The following is a 15,447-nucleotide window of genomic DNA, read 5'->3' as shown; positions in this document are numbered from 1 at the left end:
GCTGAGAAAAGTGAAACTAGTGGGAAAAGTGATTATTTATGCTTTCCATGAAGCCAGGCAGGATAGAAGTGGAGCTGTTACCACTCTCTCAGAGGCAGGTGCTGGCCAAGAGGATAAAAAGGACCACTCAGATGCTGCATAAGGTGCATTTTCCATCAGCCTGTCCCTGGAACAACTCCACTGTGCTGCTTCTGTGTCCTCCTGGCAGCCCTCCAGGCAGGGAGCACCACAGCCACCCCCTCCATCCTGCAGACAAGTCATTACTTACTGCCACACTCTGTATCCTGAGGAAACATCAGCTCAGTCACAGCAGGACCTACACTCAGGCTGCTCTGGTTACGAAATAAGGAACAATTCATTAGGCACATGTGGCATGGTGACCACAAGGAAAGGAGGCAGCAGCAGAGCCAAAAAAAATTGACACCTTTTTCTAATCTTCAGTGACAAGAAAAAAGAAAGAAAAATAATAGGGATCATTTAGTGACAAGGAACTACAGAAACACATGAAACAGATGTTTTGCACTGACAGATACATTCACTGTAAAAACCACAAAGAATAGCCAAAAAAAAAAAAAAAAAAAAAAAAAAAGCCCTGAGTGGCTCAAAGTCACTGTCAAAAGCACAGCAAGCCCCTCAAAATGCACATGTAGCAGCAAGACAGCATGTCAGCACTGGCTGCTGAGATGCAAGGCTCAGTTTGGGATGTGAAAGCTCCTTGGATCACAGGAGACACGGTCAATTATAATCTTGCATTCCTGCACACTGGTGAGAGCAAGCCAGAGTGAAGGACAGGATGAGAAGCCAGGGAAAATACAAATCCCCCAGCTGAAGGGAAGATATTAATTCATTAGGAATAATGTTTATGACATAGAATGTCTGAGGGATAATACTTATCTGCTTAAAATCAATCAGCAAACACATCTTTCTGCTCAGCTGTCAATCACACAAACTGCTGTGACTGAGGGACACGACAAAATGGTTTGTACAGCTGCCTCCAAAAATATGATTGCCAGGATATCAAAATATGAATTATTCCTTTCAATGAGAGATGTTGATATTAAAGATGTGACAGCCAAAAAGTGGGAAACACAAATGAGAGTTTGGCATCACAAAGAAAAGGGAGCAAGTCCCACATTTTGGTTTGTGCTGTGTTCAGCTTGATTCTCTGCTGAAACACTGCTCCCCATCAGGCTGCACTCAGGAAACACAGAATTCACGAGGGGACAAGTCAGAAAAACCAGTCTGGCCAGGATGTCAGCAGATCACCTGCCCACATAAAGGGCATGTGAACAGATACCAGCAGCACAACAACTCTCTTATCAAACTGAAAATAAAACACGGAAGAGCAAACAGAAAGCAATCAGGCACAAAGTGGGATACAGAAGAATACTTAGGACAAGTTGCAAAAGAAAACCTAGAGTACCTATGAGGCAGCACAATCTGGAAACTAGTGAAACTGGAGGCATCCCAAGGAAAACTGGGACTCGAGCTGCAGTTGGCACAACTGGGTTGCTACTTTTTTAAGGTAAAAAGTGCACAAAGTAAACTAAGGGTTTTATCTGAGAAGCAAAAGCAGTTAAGGGAAAGATTCTTAATCCTAAAACCCAACAAATAATTAAAAAAAAAATCAAAGAAAGGACACAACAGTATAAAAAGCAATGCAGAAACAGAACACCAGGAAGTGACTCCAGCTTAAGCTGTTGCTATTCCAAACTGCCACTTCCCAAATAATATTTTGCATGGAAAGTCCAATATAATTTTGAAAACTCCACAACTCAGGGGAGGGAGGAATCAGTAAATGATCATTATTGCAGTGGAGCAGCAAGACAGATGGGCAGAAAGTGTCTCAGAGAAGTCTTGAGCAGACCCAAACCCATCTCAGCCTCAGAATTGAATAAAATGCATGGATCTGAGCATTTTGACTTTAAACATAACCCAGAAGTACCCAAGTACAGGGTAAAACAAAAGAATGGAACAAGCACTGTGTGTTGATAATAAAATGATGAAAACATTCCTTAAAACAACTGGCTCACAGAAGTGACAGTGCCTGTGGCAAGGAGCAATTCTAAGCACAAAACACCATCACTGACAGAATACCAAGGTAAAGGAGATTTTCTTGACAGCAGTTCCTGAGGAAACAGACTGATTTCACTTATAGGCAGCACCACTTGGGATTTGTTCCTACATAGGCTGGAAAAGGAAATGGATACAAGATGACTGGGCCTAGATTCAGACCAAATAATATATGCCAGATAATACAGCTGTTTTACCCATGTTCCTTGAGACTGTGGAGGGCTCTCCATGCTCTCCATTCCCTCAGGAAATTTACTGAGTTCAGGAAATCTTTCAGTTGCTCATTTAAATATTCTCCACCCTCCTGTGAGAAGGATGGCACTTACTGAATACAGGTCATGCACAGAGGCAATAAGAAATTACCATTTCTACCAAGTAGTATTTCAGTAAATTTGGTTATCACTCAAACTGAGAAGGCAACAAAAAAAAAGAAAACAAAAATTAATGTAAGAACTGAAAAGCAATTGCTCTTAAGGGCTCTGTATGAAATTGCCAAGCTTCACATTGTCTTCTAAGTTTCAAATGAGAATAAAAGAGCAACAAGACAGACTTCCTACAATGTGTGGTGATATATAAAGTTTTCCATGGCAGCACATCCTACTCATGGTGCTTGGTGCTTATCTCATACCTGCAGTGAAATAAAGGCAGTTTGTACCACAGCCACTGCAGACAAGCACACTTCATTCTCTGGAGTTTGGCTTTAAAGCTTCCCAGTAGGCTGAATTTTATCTAAACCCCTAAACTTGTCTTCCTTAGAACAAATACAGTCTTGATCATACTCCCTAAAAACCAAAAGAAGCAGAAAACTAAATTATGTTATTTCATGCTTCTTTGATTAAACAGACTAATTTTAAACACTTGATATGTTAAATTAATTATAATTATACAGGAAATGGGGCCTATGTTTGCTCTGGTTTGTAGCTGTACAACAGCTCAAACTCTGATCTTCTCCACAGTTTTCTTCACCACATTTAATCCACCAATATTTCTTTTGCTAACCTGAATCCAGGTTTCACTTTCTTGCACAAAAAGTTTGTGGGCTGATAAATTAAAAAATAAATACATTAGCTGCTTTAGAACTGCTTAAAACAATTCAGTTACTTTTCATGAAGAGTTTATTGAAAAGGAAAAAGAAATACAAAAAGTAAAGCAATAAAAATGAATGATAAAATTAATTTTTAAATTTGTCTTGATAATGTCAATAAGTAACTTGTTATTGACCTAAAAACCAGAGTAATTAAATAAGAGGACTTCAGGAAGCTACTATCCCTGTGGTGTTAACAGCAGAGGAAACATAGCAAGAAAAGCTGGTATTTCCATTCCATTTTCATGGATCTATTAATTGACAGAATCACAGATAGAGCAAGCTGGTAAGATCATCAGAAAAGAGCTCCAGAACCACACCTGAGGGCACACTGTCAAATCAGCTTTTCTTGTCAGGCTGCATCCATCCCATCTCTATCATTCTAAAAATGAACTTAATTAAGAAGAAAGGAAGGGCTTCATGTGAGATAGATCTCTGACGGCAGCAGGGCATGATGTAGCTCTTACATATCAGCACAGAGTGATGTATGTGGTTCACATCCATAAAATGGATGTGTTTTTGTAATCATCTTGGAAATTTCAAAAGGTTGGTGCCACCACTGAAAATCCTGACAGCAGCATTCAAGGAGACCCAGGGTAATTCAGATAATTAATAACAAACTCAGACAAATTGTGGTTCTAGATGGAATCAGTCTCTCCCAAGACCTTTTCCAGCATGACACTTATTCCTATCACAGCACTTGTGCTGGTTTCTCTGGCTGGCAGGTTCAGAAACAACACCCTGTAGTAAAGGCACAGCAGCACAGGAGGAAGGAAAGGTTTATTTGTTTTTTTTCCTCTCATCTTTACACCCTAAAAGCCACAGGCTCTCTAAAAGGGATGTCTTTTGCGAGGCAGGTTGACAGAAAAAGACAACAAATATAGTGAAGAGAGAGAATGTGATGACCTCTTGCAGGACCCCAGTCTAGTGTCAATCACAAACTATTTCAAGAGAAGAGGAACTACAGAAGCCATATATATATATGAGTCTTTCACAGAGTTAACATGTGATTTTTTTATTCAATCTTCATCCTCTGATGAGGTGATAGATTCCTAAGTCTCTTCTTTTACCCAAAATCTCCAAATGCAGATCAGAGAGATATTTTGCTTTATGAACATGGCTTTAATCAGGTCAGCACACTAAATTCTCTTGGAAGGGATGGTGCCTTTAGTGAGGCAACCAGTCAGATAAACTGCTGGGGTACAAAGCACAGACATTAAAACAAAACATGAATTTTGTCTGTAATACGTCAAAAAGAAAGTTAAAAAAGGGAACAGATGTACTGCAGGTTGAAGCCAGCAAACCTAATCATTAATTTCACTTTGTTTAATTGCAGTGCACTCTGCCTTACCGTTTGCTGCAGGTCAGGTATGATAATTCGAATCACTAAAGTGTTGCTCTGACTGTCTTCCATTCTGCTGCTTGGCTTTTCTGCAGTTGCTCTAATTGTGTCATAAATAGTTTCTTCTTTGGAGCTGTCTGATTCAGACTCAACAGAATAGTCAGAGAAGCTTTGTGCCATTTCATCTTCACTTGATGTAGGGCTACGAGGCATGTTAAAGTTTTTTATCCTGCCAATACAAAGGAGAAAAAGAAAAAAATAAGTTACAGTTCAAGTCTTCAAAATGAATCACCTACATTTTTTTTTCTTCTTGGAAACAACATGCATTTAACAAGGAAGTTTTATGGTTTATCTTCCTTTTATTTCTTTCTGTCAATTATGTGGGTAGGCAGAGTGTAACGGAAATAAATCTGGCTACCAATTTACTAGAGAAGAGGAAGGGCAGGAGAAGGAAAAAAGAGTAGTAAAAAAGAATATGACCTTCCTTTCCAGGCACACCCAACCTCCCAAAGGATCCAGAAAAAACAGCATAATAACCCAGTCCTGTGATAACCAGCATTGCTGTAAACTGTACTAAGAGCTAGGTCTGGCTTTGAAGCTTCCTCCTCCCAGTGAAAAGACATTTCAGGGAATTAATGTAAATGCTAAACTAACATCATCCTGTACATCAAGGATCTGCACAGGTGAGGCTCTCATAAAAGTCAGTATTCCCAAATCGTGGAACCAACCAAAAAATGAAATCCTACAGGGAGCCAGACAGACACAGATGCTGCTCTGTGGTTTGTGGCTCACACAACATCCTTTTAAACCAGCACCACCCAAATCTGTCCATTGCACATACTTGGAGTTCAGAAGCAGTTTTAATCTGTGATATAGCTTAGGCTAAAATGAAAGTAATGTTTATTCCAGACTAAAGACATTTGTCATGAGGGGTCCTACACTAAGAACAGCAGAACATTTGCCTTCTGGGCTTTTCTGCTGACAAGAGCAAATGAATTTTGTTTTTGTCCCACAAACTCAAAGCTGCTCCAGGATATGAAAATTATTAGTCTATGGAAAAATGGAGGAAAACATTTACAGTGGAAAAAACTGAAAAGACCAACAATAAATTCTGCAGTGCTTGGACATCACATAACTTCTCAGATTTAGGAGGCCAGAAAACCATATTATTTTTCGTTTCCTGTGAGTAATTCTCCGAGACAATTCCTCTGCATTTTAATGCAAAATAAAAATTCAGTTAGAAGAAAAATAAAATAAAAGAAAGAAAAAACTAAACGAGCAATTCCACAGCCAGGTCACATTTAAAAAGAGACAGCAAAGCAAAAGTGAAGCATGGAAGGGTGAAGTGACTTGATCACTTGACCACTCATAAACCAGGTGAGTGTGTTTAGGTATCCAAGTACACATTTTCTAAACTGATCTCTCAGCCAGATCAGCCCAAGTAAATCAAGTCAAACAACAGCAAGGGACAAAAGAACATTTTTTACCACTGTGTCTAACACTTTACTTTAAGTCACTCCCTCTTCACTACCCGGTCACTGTCCCAGCAGTGTCTCCAGAGCAGGGACCAAAGGCTGCCACTGCCATTTCCCATTTTAAGGTGCCCATAGGTTGGTTGGGAGAGTCTGGCCTGAGGCTGGAGGTCAAGGACAAGCACTCCCACATCACATCACACCCCCACATCATCAAGCCTTATTGTTGCTTCTGATGAAGGATAATTCTAGTGTTATTACCCTCAGCTATAATTACTAATGAAGACAAAACCAGCGCATTCAGAAACCTGAAAGGAAGCCAGTTCACAGCAGCTTAATGGAAGGCACTATTTACAAAAGAAAACTCTTCAGGGAGTATTTCATTTTTTTGCTGCTTCAGTGAACTGTAGATTAATGCTGCTCTCCAAAGCACCTTAAGTCAATAAAAAGCATAAACATTTCTGTGGTTTCTCTATTTGTTTGCCACTGCCAAAACATGTGAACCCAAAATACAGCAGGACAATACACAGAATTTAAGGGCATAAGAGGTACAGGCCAGTGAGTGTGAGCAGAAAGACAAAGATCATCACATGGTTTGTCTGTTCCTAAAGCCATCTGAGAATGCAACATATTCCAGGGCATTGGATTCAACAGAGAGCAGTAAACTGCAGTTATACAGCAGCCAAACAAGAGTTGAGTTAGCAGGAAAAAACTTCCCCAGGTTTTGGCAAGCGGATTTTCATGCAAAAACTATCCAGGAATATTTCATTCTATAATAAGAAAGGAAAATTTCTAGCTGAAAAACCAGCTCCCAGGAATCAAGCTTTTAAGTTTTATAAATACTGGGACAAAGAATTTCTTGGAGACTTGTCAACAAGGCACAAGACACCTAATCTTCTGGAAAATGATGCACAATTAAACATAGAAAGGGTAATGAAAGTCTGTATCCACAGTGGCAAGATGAACAGGATATGGGCCCCACCAGCACAGTGGAGAAACAGACCATTTAAACACCATTTTTTAAACAAGACCATGTGAATACTGGAGAAACTGGCAATTTGTTTGGCTCAAGTTGTGAGGAAATGGAAGATCCCACCGTTTGTTAACCAGAGCCACTGGGAAAGTGTTATCTTTTAGGAACTGTTTCACTTTTGCCCCAAGGATATTCCAAAAGATTTTTCCACAACCAAACTTACTACATCAGGAAAAATAGGCAAGTTTCCTGGCTTACTAAATAATACTTGTATAACCCATTAAAATGTTGCATCCCAGATTCCTAATTCCTACCTGGCAATTCATTGGTTCAACACAGCTGAAACACAGATTAGGTTTATCATGGCTGTCTGAAATGCCTGTTTCCTTTTCTAAAAAAAAACAAAAACAAAAACAAAAACCAACAGGTCATAGGATTCCTACAGTTAAACTGATCTTAAACTGATCATATTTTGTTTGTGGCTGCTTTTGGTGTAAAGGAATGCTGGCAAGATTATCTGTAAATTATCTTGGCAATAAACACACAATGAAAAGTGTCACACCAACAGGGTTTGTTCCACCTCATGTTGTCTGTCCACATTTCTCAACTCCTGGGCACTGAGTGTGCCCCAGCTCCAGGCACTGTCCTGCCCTGGCCTCTGCACATCGCCTAAGCAAAGCAAGCTTGAGCTGCAGCTGGTTAAACACCCATTTTGACATAGGAAGGCCACAAAGAAGCAGGAAGATGAGAGAGTGAAAGGATGGCTTCATGCTCCCCTTATTATTGAGCTTCTCCCCCAGCCCCCTTGCCCTTTAGCTCGGCAGGAGCAGCAGGACGTGCACCCAGCCTCTGGGGCCATGGCCAGGTGATGTTTCTCAGACCAACAGGGCAGATGAAAGAAGCAGAGCTCAGACTGCTGCCTTCCCTTTACAGATGCTATTTTTAGGTTGGTTTTTTTTCCAGTCTAGCCCACAGCTTTCAAAAAATCTGCTGGAATTTCTTGTTGTGCCATTTGCTGCCACTGCACCATTAAGGAGAATTTCAAACAGTCCAAACCATGACCATCAAACTCTCTTTTTTTCTAAAAAATAATTTTAAAAGCCCTACAAGAACATTGCAAAAGGCTGGAATTAAACAGTGCACAGGTTATCAAATGGGAAAAAATTCAACTTCCAGAGCTCTCTCTCAGGGTGAAAGGTATGCTCCAGTGAGTGCAAACAGACACAGCAGGGAAAGAACCAAGAGCAGCAACAGATTAATCTATTCTTTAGGAGCCTTAAGGTTGTTGAACACCACATAAAAGGAATTTAATAAATATACATTTTACATCTATTTGTAAGTTAGATATTGTAAACTTGATGTGAAAGGGTCTGAAATATCAATAGAGAGAGAGACCAGTCAGGGGACCTTCATTGAACATCCAGGTATTATCAGCTAAATCCACTATAAAAACCACATTTGAAAATCTTCAGCTTACTTATGGCTCTGTGTGATTTTTGTTGACCCTGCAAAGTACCAAACCCTCCTGGTCTTGTTTGTCCCTAAAACACAGCTGAGACACAAGCACCAAATGTCTTGTCCAAGGCCAGGTTTCAGAGCAAGGTTTCAAATCCAGGGGTCACTGACTCCTAGTCAAGATAAGACCAATCTATTTTTATATAAACACTCATTTGCACAATAGCAGCCCTGTTGCCTGCAGGGAGAAGCCCTCCAGACTGCTGCTGTGAGGCCAGCTACAACCTACCTGTGGGAATATCTGGCATACAGAGTGGGCATTGTCACAGGCTGAGTAATGCCATGAACCAGACTGTGAGAAAAGTTTGTTGGGAGAGGAACAGTGATTGCTAGAAAGAGGTATTTAGTCATTAACTCTGAAGGAAAACTATTGAGGAAAGGGATTCCTGTGTAAAACCTGCCAGAGCTTCCAACACTTGGATTCTGTGGCTTTATTCAGGATTATACATATCAGCTCAAGAACTGGCTTGATGAGGTACTACATTAAAATGCTGGAGAAGATCAAGCATTTTATTTTCTAATTATAATAATATTAAAACAAAAATGCACTTCAGACAGAGCTGAAGGTGGGTGGTTGAGTCCCAGCACACCATGCATTTCACACCTCCCCCTAGTTGGGCAGAAAAGGTCATGCAGAGGAAGTTTTGAATTGAAGACAACTTCCAAAGGGAAATTTGCAATTTGATGGGTTCAAGCTCCCTCTGCACTCCAACTTTAAAGCTGGCAGTAACCAGCATTGCCTCCCAAAAAGCAAGCCCCTCCTCCTTCTCACCCCAGAGCACTCCACCCTTGTTCCCAGACTGCTTTAACATGAACAGTGAAGCAAAACAAAGCACTGATCCAGGTCAAACTCCAGCTCTTTTTTTTTTTTTTTTGGTTTGGGAGGTTAGTTTCCAAACCCATCATGCCTCTGAACTGGATCACTATGCAAATGTTTGCAGAAGCAGCAGGAGAGAGATGGCACAGGGCCAGAAGTGAACTGCTAGGGCTTGAAAAGGGCAGAACCACTTCATCCAAAGTCAGCATTAATGTTTGCCAGCATGGAGTGGCTTTGAGACACCACTGCCTGAGTGACAGGAAAGAGATGTCCACAAACAGAGCCACCTGATTAACCCCAATGGAAATGTTATCAGCACCCAAATTCCACAACTCCAACCAGGGCACAGACACAAAACCCAGCCAGGCAAAGGCAAAACCTGAAAGAAAACATCTACAAGAAGAAAGCCAGAACATGCACAAGGAGTGCTAAACAATCCACAGCAAAACCTCAGGGGAGACGAGGCACTTGGAGCTCCCTTGTACTCCCAGCTCCACCAGACAGGAACAACTTCCCTAATTACAGCTTTATTCCCCATTCAGCAGTCCCTCACTTAAATTCACTTCCTGGTGATAATGTATTTTTGATCTTTCTGTTAAATAACTGAAACACCCAGATAAATATTTTAGAAGATGAGTGCTGACACAAATACTACAGTACCAGAATGACAAGCAAAAATTTCTCCTGTACTTTTCTCTGAAGCTGTTGTTTCACAGTGTGGCATCTCATGCTTCCAAGATGAATTATTGATTGGAAATCAATATTCAAAATCAATGGTCATATCTATTGGTTCCCATCAGCGCCACCAGGAGATTGTTTTCACTGCCCTGTTAAAGAGCAGATTTAAGCAGCCCTTGATTTCTTTGCTGGGTGGTCAGCACAATTGTCAAAATATTTTGCAAAAGGGCTCAAGAATGAGACTTCACCCCACCTTTTATTTTTTAAGGAAACAAAGAAGAAAATTCTGTGCAGAAATTGTCAAATCTGTCACTTATTTCTGAGTTCTCTTGTTCGTGCCTATTTGCACAGACTTGTTAAGAAGCTACTAAGTCCCATTAACTTTTGGTATTTAGAGTCTTAAAATGCTAACACCATATGATTAAAGTGGGTGTGTAAGCAGGTAATTTTTTTATTTCGGTATTTTTAAAAACAGATACTTCATTATCTCTGCTGCACACACAGAATCTACACAAGCAGCCTATTTCTGCAAATACAGGGTAGTTTTGAGTTTCTTTCGTTACCAAGCAGCTTTAGAAGCCAAATTTCTCCTTTGTTCTATGTCTCTTCTACTTAGCATTTATTTTCCCTGTAAACTACTCAGCTGGTCATGGTATCTCCATGGAAAGGCTGAAGTTCACCCAGGCAGATGTAAAGAGACATTTTGGGCAAGGATAGGTATTAAGAATCCAGGAGACAAGCAACTTCTGCTGAATGAGGAAGGCTGGAAGACAGGCAGAGAAGCAGATGCAGAAAAAGCTTTTGAATGTCTGAAGTGGAATTTCAACATAAACATTGGAATTAGGATTTCACCATGAGAAAAAAGAACCTGCTGGCAGGAAGAGGAAGCAGGTGTAAAGACTTAGGACAGGGTGGAGCAGTAAAATTAGTTAGAATGGATTAAAAAATGATTCAAACATATTAATAGGGGAAACATAGCAAGTATTTATAAATGTTAACCAGCACAGGGAAGTTTGCAGTAAAGGCCAACTCCCAGTGGCAATATAAGTTCTTAAGTGGCTTCTTTTAAGCCCCCGCAAGGTTTCCAGAACAATTCTGGCTGACCTTTAAATAAAGGTCCTTCTTCCAGACAAGGAATTAGGCCCAGTCCCATGAGCCCCACAGAGCTACCTTCCAGGCTCTGTTCATTTCTACAGTTGCTTTTAGCATGGCCTCTAGTTTTCACATTTATTAGAACTTCTGCTTTCCAACAGATAGACAACGCGTCTCCTAAGATATTCTTTAAATATTCCTTGCAGCGGAAACTGTGGTTTACTTATGGCAAAATAATAACCACTTTGAAGTATTTAATAAGATGTTTAAAGGAATTGCATGCACTTAGTTGTAAAAGCAACATTCAGTTTGAAAATTCACCTGTTCATTGATCCAGAATTCAAAACTATTTTAAACAGATGACAAAAAAAAAAAGGCGGCTAAATAAGTACCAGCTACATAACTAATCCAAATAGGGTGGAAGTGGAAAGCAACAAAACATTTTAGGAAATGCACCAATCACATTGTCCCAGATACACGACTTGCACACAAAAAGTGCAATGTCTTCTTGGACTCAACATTGTATTCATAAACATGGAAAAGGTCATCCAGCTTAATCCAGTTCTGGATCCAGAAAGGCATTTCTTTATAACATGACAGCTTTTACATAAAATATTCCAAAGAAATTCTTTACTGTGAAGGTGGGGAGGCACTAGTTGCCCTGAGCAGCTATGGGTGCCCCATCCTGGAAGTTTTCTGTGACAAAATAAGCTGCACATGCACTGACTGGAAGAAAAAATTCCCCTTTACTTATCCAACCAAGAATGCTACAATGTGAGTAGTTACAACATGTTCTTGAAGTAACACTGGAGTACTACACCACTTTAAGTTTTAATAGTCACTGTCTGTTTCTAAGAAGATAGATTAAATGGTCATTTTAGAGTGCCCACCAAATGTTTTTACCATATAGGGCAAGGCATTTTATTTTCCAGCCTTTCTGCTCCCAGCCTCTGCTTGCACTTAGCTATGTAAATATCAAAAAGATTATGATAGGTTGGAAGGGAAAGGACATAAGAGAATTTAAAAAGATTTACAACAGGAGTAAAAAAAAAAATCAAAGCTTGTTGAACATATTTACCTCAATTTCACATCCCTGATGGACAAAGCAGCTTTGTTGCTTGTTAATTTGCATTTGATGTTTATCAACCTCTTTCCTCTTTACCCACAGAACATTTTTTTCTGATAATTCAAATACAAACAGAATAAAATGTTAACAGAGAAGCACTGCTGGTGTCTTGTTATGTAGATTAGATCAAGCCCTGAATGTAGATAAAGCAGATTTCCTCTCCTCCTTGCACACAGGTTAGCATTTAGAGCTTGCTGTGGAGTTTAACCTGAATTTTCCTCAGATGTGATCCTGGTGGGGACTACTATGTCATTTGATTTGCTGTGTTGACAGAAATAGACTCATTGTTTGCTTTAGTTTAATCAATGGAATAACATGCCAGTTAAAAAAAAAGCTTCAAACAGACATTCTGTTTTTCTTATAAAAGGATGAGTTATCTTAGGTTGACAGCAGGCACAACAAATAAAATCAATTACCCTTTCTCCTTGTGTATGCTGGGGTTCTTTTCTCGTTTAATTTCAACGAACTCACTTCTATTTCAACTCAGCAGGAAACACCCGTTGAGGCTTGCAAGTGTCTGCAGGTGGGATTTGGGGGCACAGAGCTCAGACTCTCCGGGCCAGTCCCCTGCCAAAGAGCCTGTAGGGGGAGGTTTTCCCTGACCTCCATGCCAGCTTTATTTCTTTCCTTAATCCAGGGGGAAGCAACAAACAAATGGTGACCCAGAAAGGGCTGAGGAGGAGCCGGGCAGGTGAGCAGCCCTTGATTTAGCCAAACTCCAGTGCAAGCACAGCCACGTGCCCTGTCCTCACCACCCCTCTGCCCATCTGTCTGTCTGCAGCAAATATTCCTGCTTCCCAGGGACAGATGGTCTCCAGGCTTCTCTTAATTGCAGAAAAACTCGCCTGACTTTTTCCTTTTTCAGAGGTAATTTTGAAAAAGGAGCTCTGCTGACCTTAGCTGCATCTTCCCCAGCTATTTTCCAACCCAAGCTAAGCATATTTTGGGCTTTAATTTATACTCCAGCCTGTGCTCATGGCACAACCAAGGACATTCTTTAGAGTTGTGCAGGTGAAGGATGGTGATGACAGAGTGGAGAAAATATTTGCAGGCTTGGAAAGGTTAAATGATCTGCCAAACTGACCCAGGCAGCACAGTGACTCAGTAGAATAACTGAGAAATAAATAATTTTCTTGACCTTTGAGATTTTTATTCAATTCATTATACAGATAAGAAACTCATTTTTACCAAATTATAGCCAGCCAAAAATTAGGCAATCATCCCAATTAAACTGATTAAAAGAGCCAGTTTCCTCATTGACTATCAAGGTTTAATTATTACCTTCAGTAAACAGCTCAAGAAATCATCTTGGGCAAGAAGAAAACAGAATGAGACCCGTGTTTGTGACCATTAAGCATAAGAAGCAAAACAAAAAATAGAAGGAATGTTATTGTGAAAATACAAATTCATTCTTCCAGCATTTGCTATTTAAATGCCAGGTTTAGTTTGGAATTTAATATTAAAAATAAATAGCATGCTAAATCACCCTGGGTTATCTGCTCACAATATCTTTAATTTAGAGGCAGCTTAGGATAACAACAAGGCTGTTTTTCTGAAGTAGCCCCCTCTGAATGCAGAATCAAAATAAAGTCTGCCTCCCTGAACACAACAACCTGAATTCTTTGCTGTGCCTTAGACTCAGAGAATCACCATGTCATTTGGGCCACAGGGGTCTCTGGAGAGGTCTTTATTTCAACATCTTGACCAGAGCAGGTCCAGCAAGATCTGCTTGGGCTGTCCATGCTTTTATCCAGGCCTGCCTGGAAAATCTCCCTGAAGCCAGCCCTTCCCCAGGCTTACCTGTCCCTCTCCTTGCAGGACAATACTTCAGCTCCCTTTTTCTTGGTGGCCCTTCACAGAACCTGCTCCATATTTTTCCATATCTTTCCTGTACTGTGGTGGGTCCAAAACTGGACACAAGGTGCAAGATGTGGTCTGAAGAGTGCCAAGTCACAGCTGGCACTATAACTTTTCTCCAGCTGGTGGCTGTGCAACTTAGTTTATAATGGAGATTGAAGCAAACTTCAACATCACCTAAATTTCTGGACTCATTTATACCCCTTTACAGTGATTTCTTACAAAGTGTACTTTCTGTCTGTGTAGGTCTCTAATTCAGTCCCAGGTAAGTAAGGCCTCAAATGAGACTGTTGGAGAACCAGAAATACTTTAAACAGATTTATTTCTAATTGACTAGATTTCATGTTGATTGTACTCCTAGAAGTCCTGATTAAGTGAATTCATTACCATTTATAATTTCTTGACAGCACACTTTGGAGATTCCAGCCATGGAAATTATCACAGTCTAATCAAGATATGCAAACTGAATATAAAAGCACTTACAAAAAAAAACCCAACTTGATTGAATCAGGATAGAAAATAATCCTAATAAGAAAACCAGCACCACTGGCACTCCAGGCATACTACTATCAGTTTCTACCATGGAGAAAGTACTTAGGAAAAGATTTTATTAAATGTTGCAAAGGAGCAGCTGCTGAGAGAGGATTTGACAGAACCTTTGTGAAGGACACCCACATGTGACCATAACTTCCTAGGAATGACAAGCAGTGATGCCCAGGAACACTGTGCTTGGAAGGGCTCCTGGGTTTCTATAAACCTGGGGGCTGGGGTGACCCTGTAAGAGACACCCCTCACCTTGCTGCCCCAGTGCCTCCAGGTGGGCTGCTGGTGGGAACAACTGTGATGCAAAGCTCATTTCCTGATGCTGCTGCTGCCAGAGGTACCTGTGCCTGCACCTGGTCAGAGGGGAGGAAGAGCATCCAGGCAGCTCTGTTATGCAGCTCAGCAGAGAAGGCAATAATGAAGCCCATCATGTGAACCAAACCCTTCAGGACACACCCATCAAGGAGATTTACAAAACCCTCTTCTCTGCTTTGCCATTTGCAGGAATGAAGGAGGCAGGGCTGGCATGAGAAAATCCATTTTCAGCATTGACATAAAACTAGAAATACTTTTTTTTCCCACACTCTTAAAGAAATTAAGCATTTAAAAATATTTGCTATTAGGTTTTGTGTCTGCTTAATGTTCTCCCACAGTTTTTATGTAGCCTCCCTCACAGCTGGTTTTGTGGGGATTTTTTCACACTTGCCATCACTAGCTGCCTTACCTCAAAAGTTTCCTGCAGCTCTTAATAAATCCAAACTTCTCTTGTTTTTTCAGTCACACATGGAGAGTGACCACTTTTGCATATCAGCTGAATTTTCTTACATGCTTCCTAAAGGAGAAGAGTGACTTTTCCACAGGCAGATGACAGGACA

At 40.5% G+C, this 15,447-nt stretch overlaps 1 protein-coding gene across 2 annotated transcripts in view; it reads right to left on the bottom strand.

The window, feature by feature from the left end:
• Positions 1 to 15,447, bottom strand: part of SHANK2 (SH3 and multiple ankyrin repeat domains 2) — a 277,285-nt gene that overhangs the window by 241,625 nt on the left and 20,213 nt on the right. Inside the window, exons 4-6 of one of the 2 annotated variants that reach the window (XM_064425907.1) lie at positions 15,297 to 15,404; positions 12,125 to 12,225; positions 4,509 to 4,728 (exon numbers count right to left, since the gene is read on the bottom strand). In XM_064425907.1, the coding sequence (XP_064281977.1) occupies positions 4,509 to 4,712 (204 nt within the window). In that variant the 5' untranslated portion in view covers positions 4,713 to 4,728; positions 12,125 to 12,225; positions 15,297 to 15,404. The remainder of the gene's footprint in view (positions 1 to 4,508; positions 4,729 to 12,124; positions 12,226 to 15,296; positions 15,405 to 15,447) is intronic. The other variant, XM_064425908.1, reaches the window with a different exon arrangement.

This window comes from Passer domesticus, chromosome 6 (genome assembly GCF_036417665.1).
Source record: "Passer domesticus isolate bPasDom1 chromosome 6, bPasDom1.hap1, whole genome shotgun sequence".
NCBI classification, from domain to species: Eukaryota; Metazoa; Chordata; class Aves; order Passeriformes; family Passeridae; genus Passer; species Passer domesticus.
The sequence above is the reverse complement of the archived record's forward strand: the minus strand, read 5'-3'. Positions and strand labels throughout refer to the sequence as shown.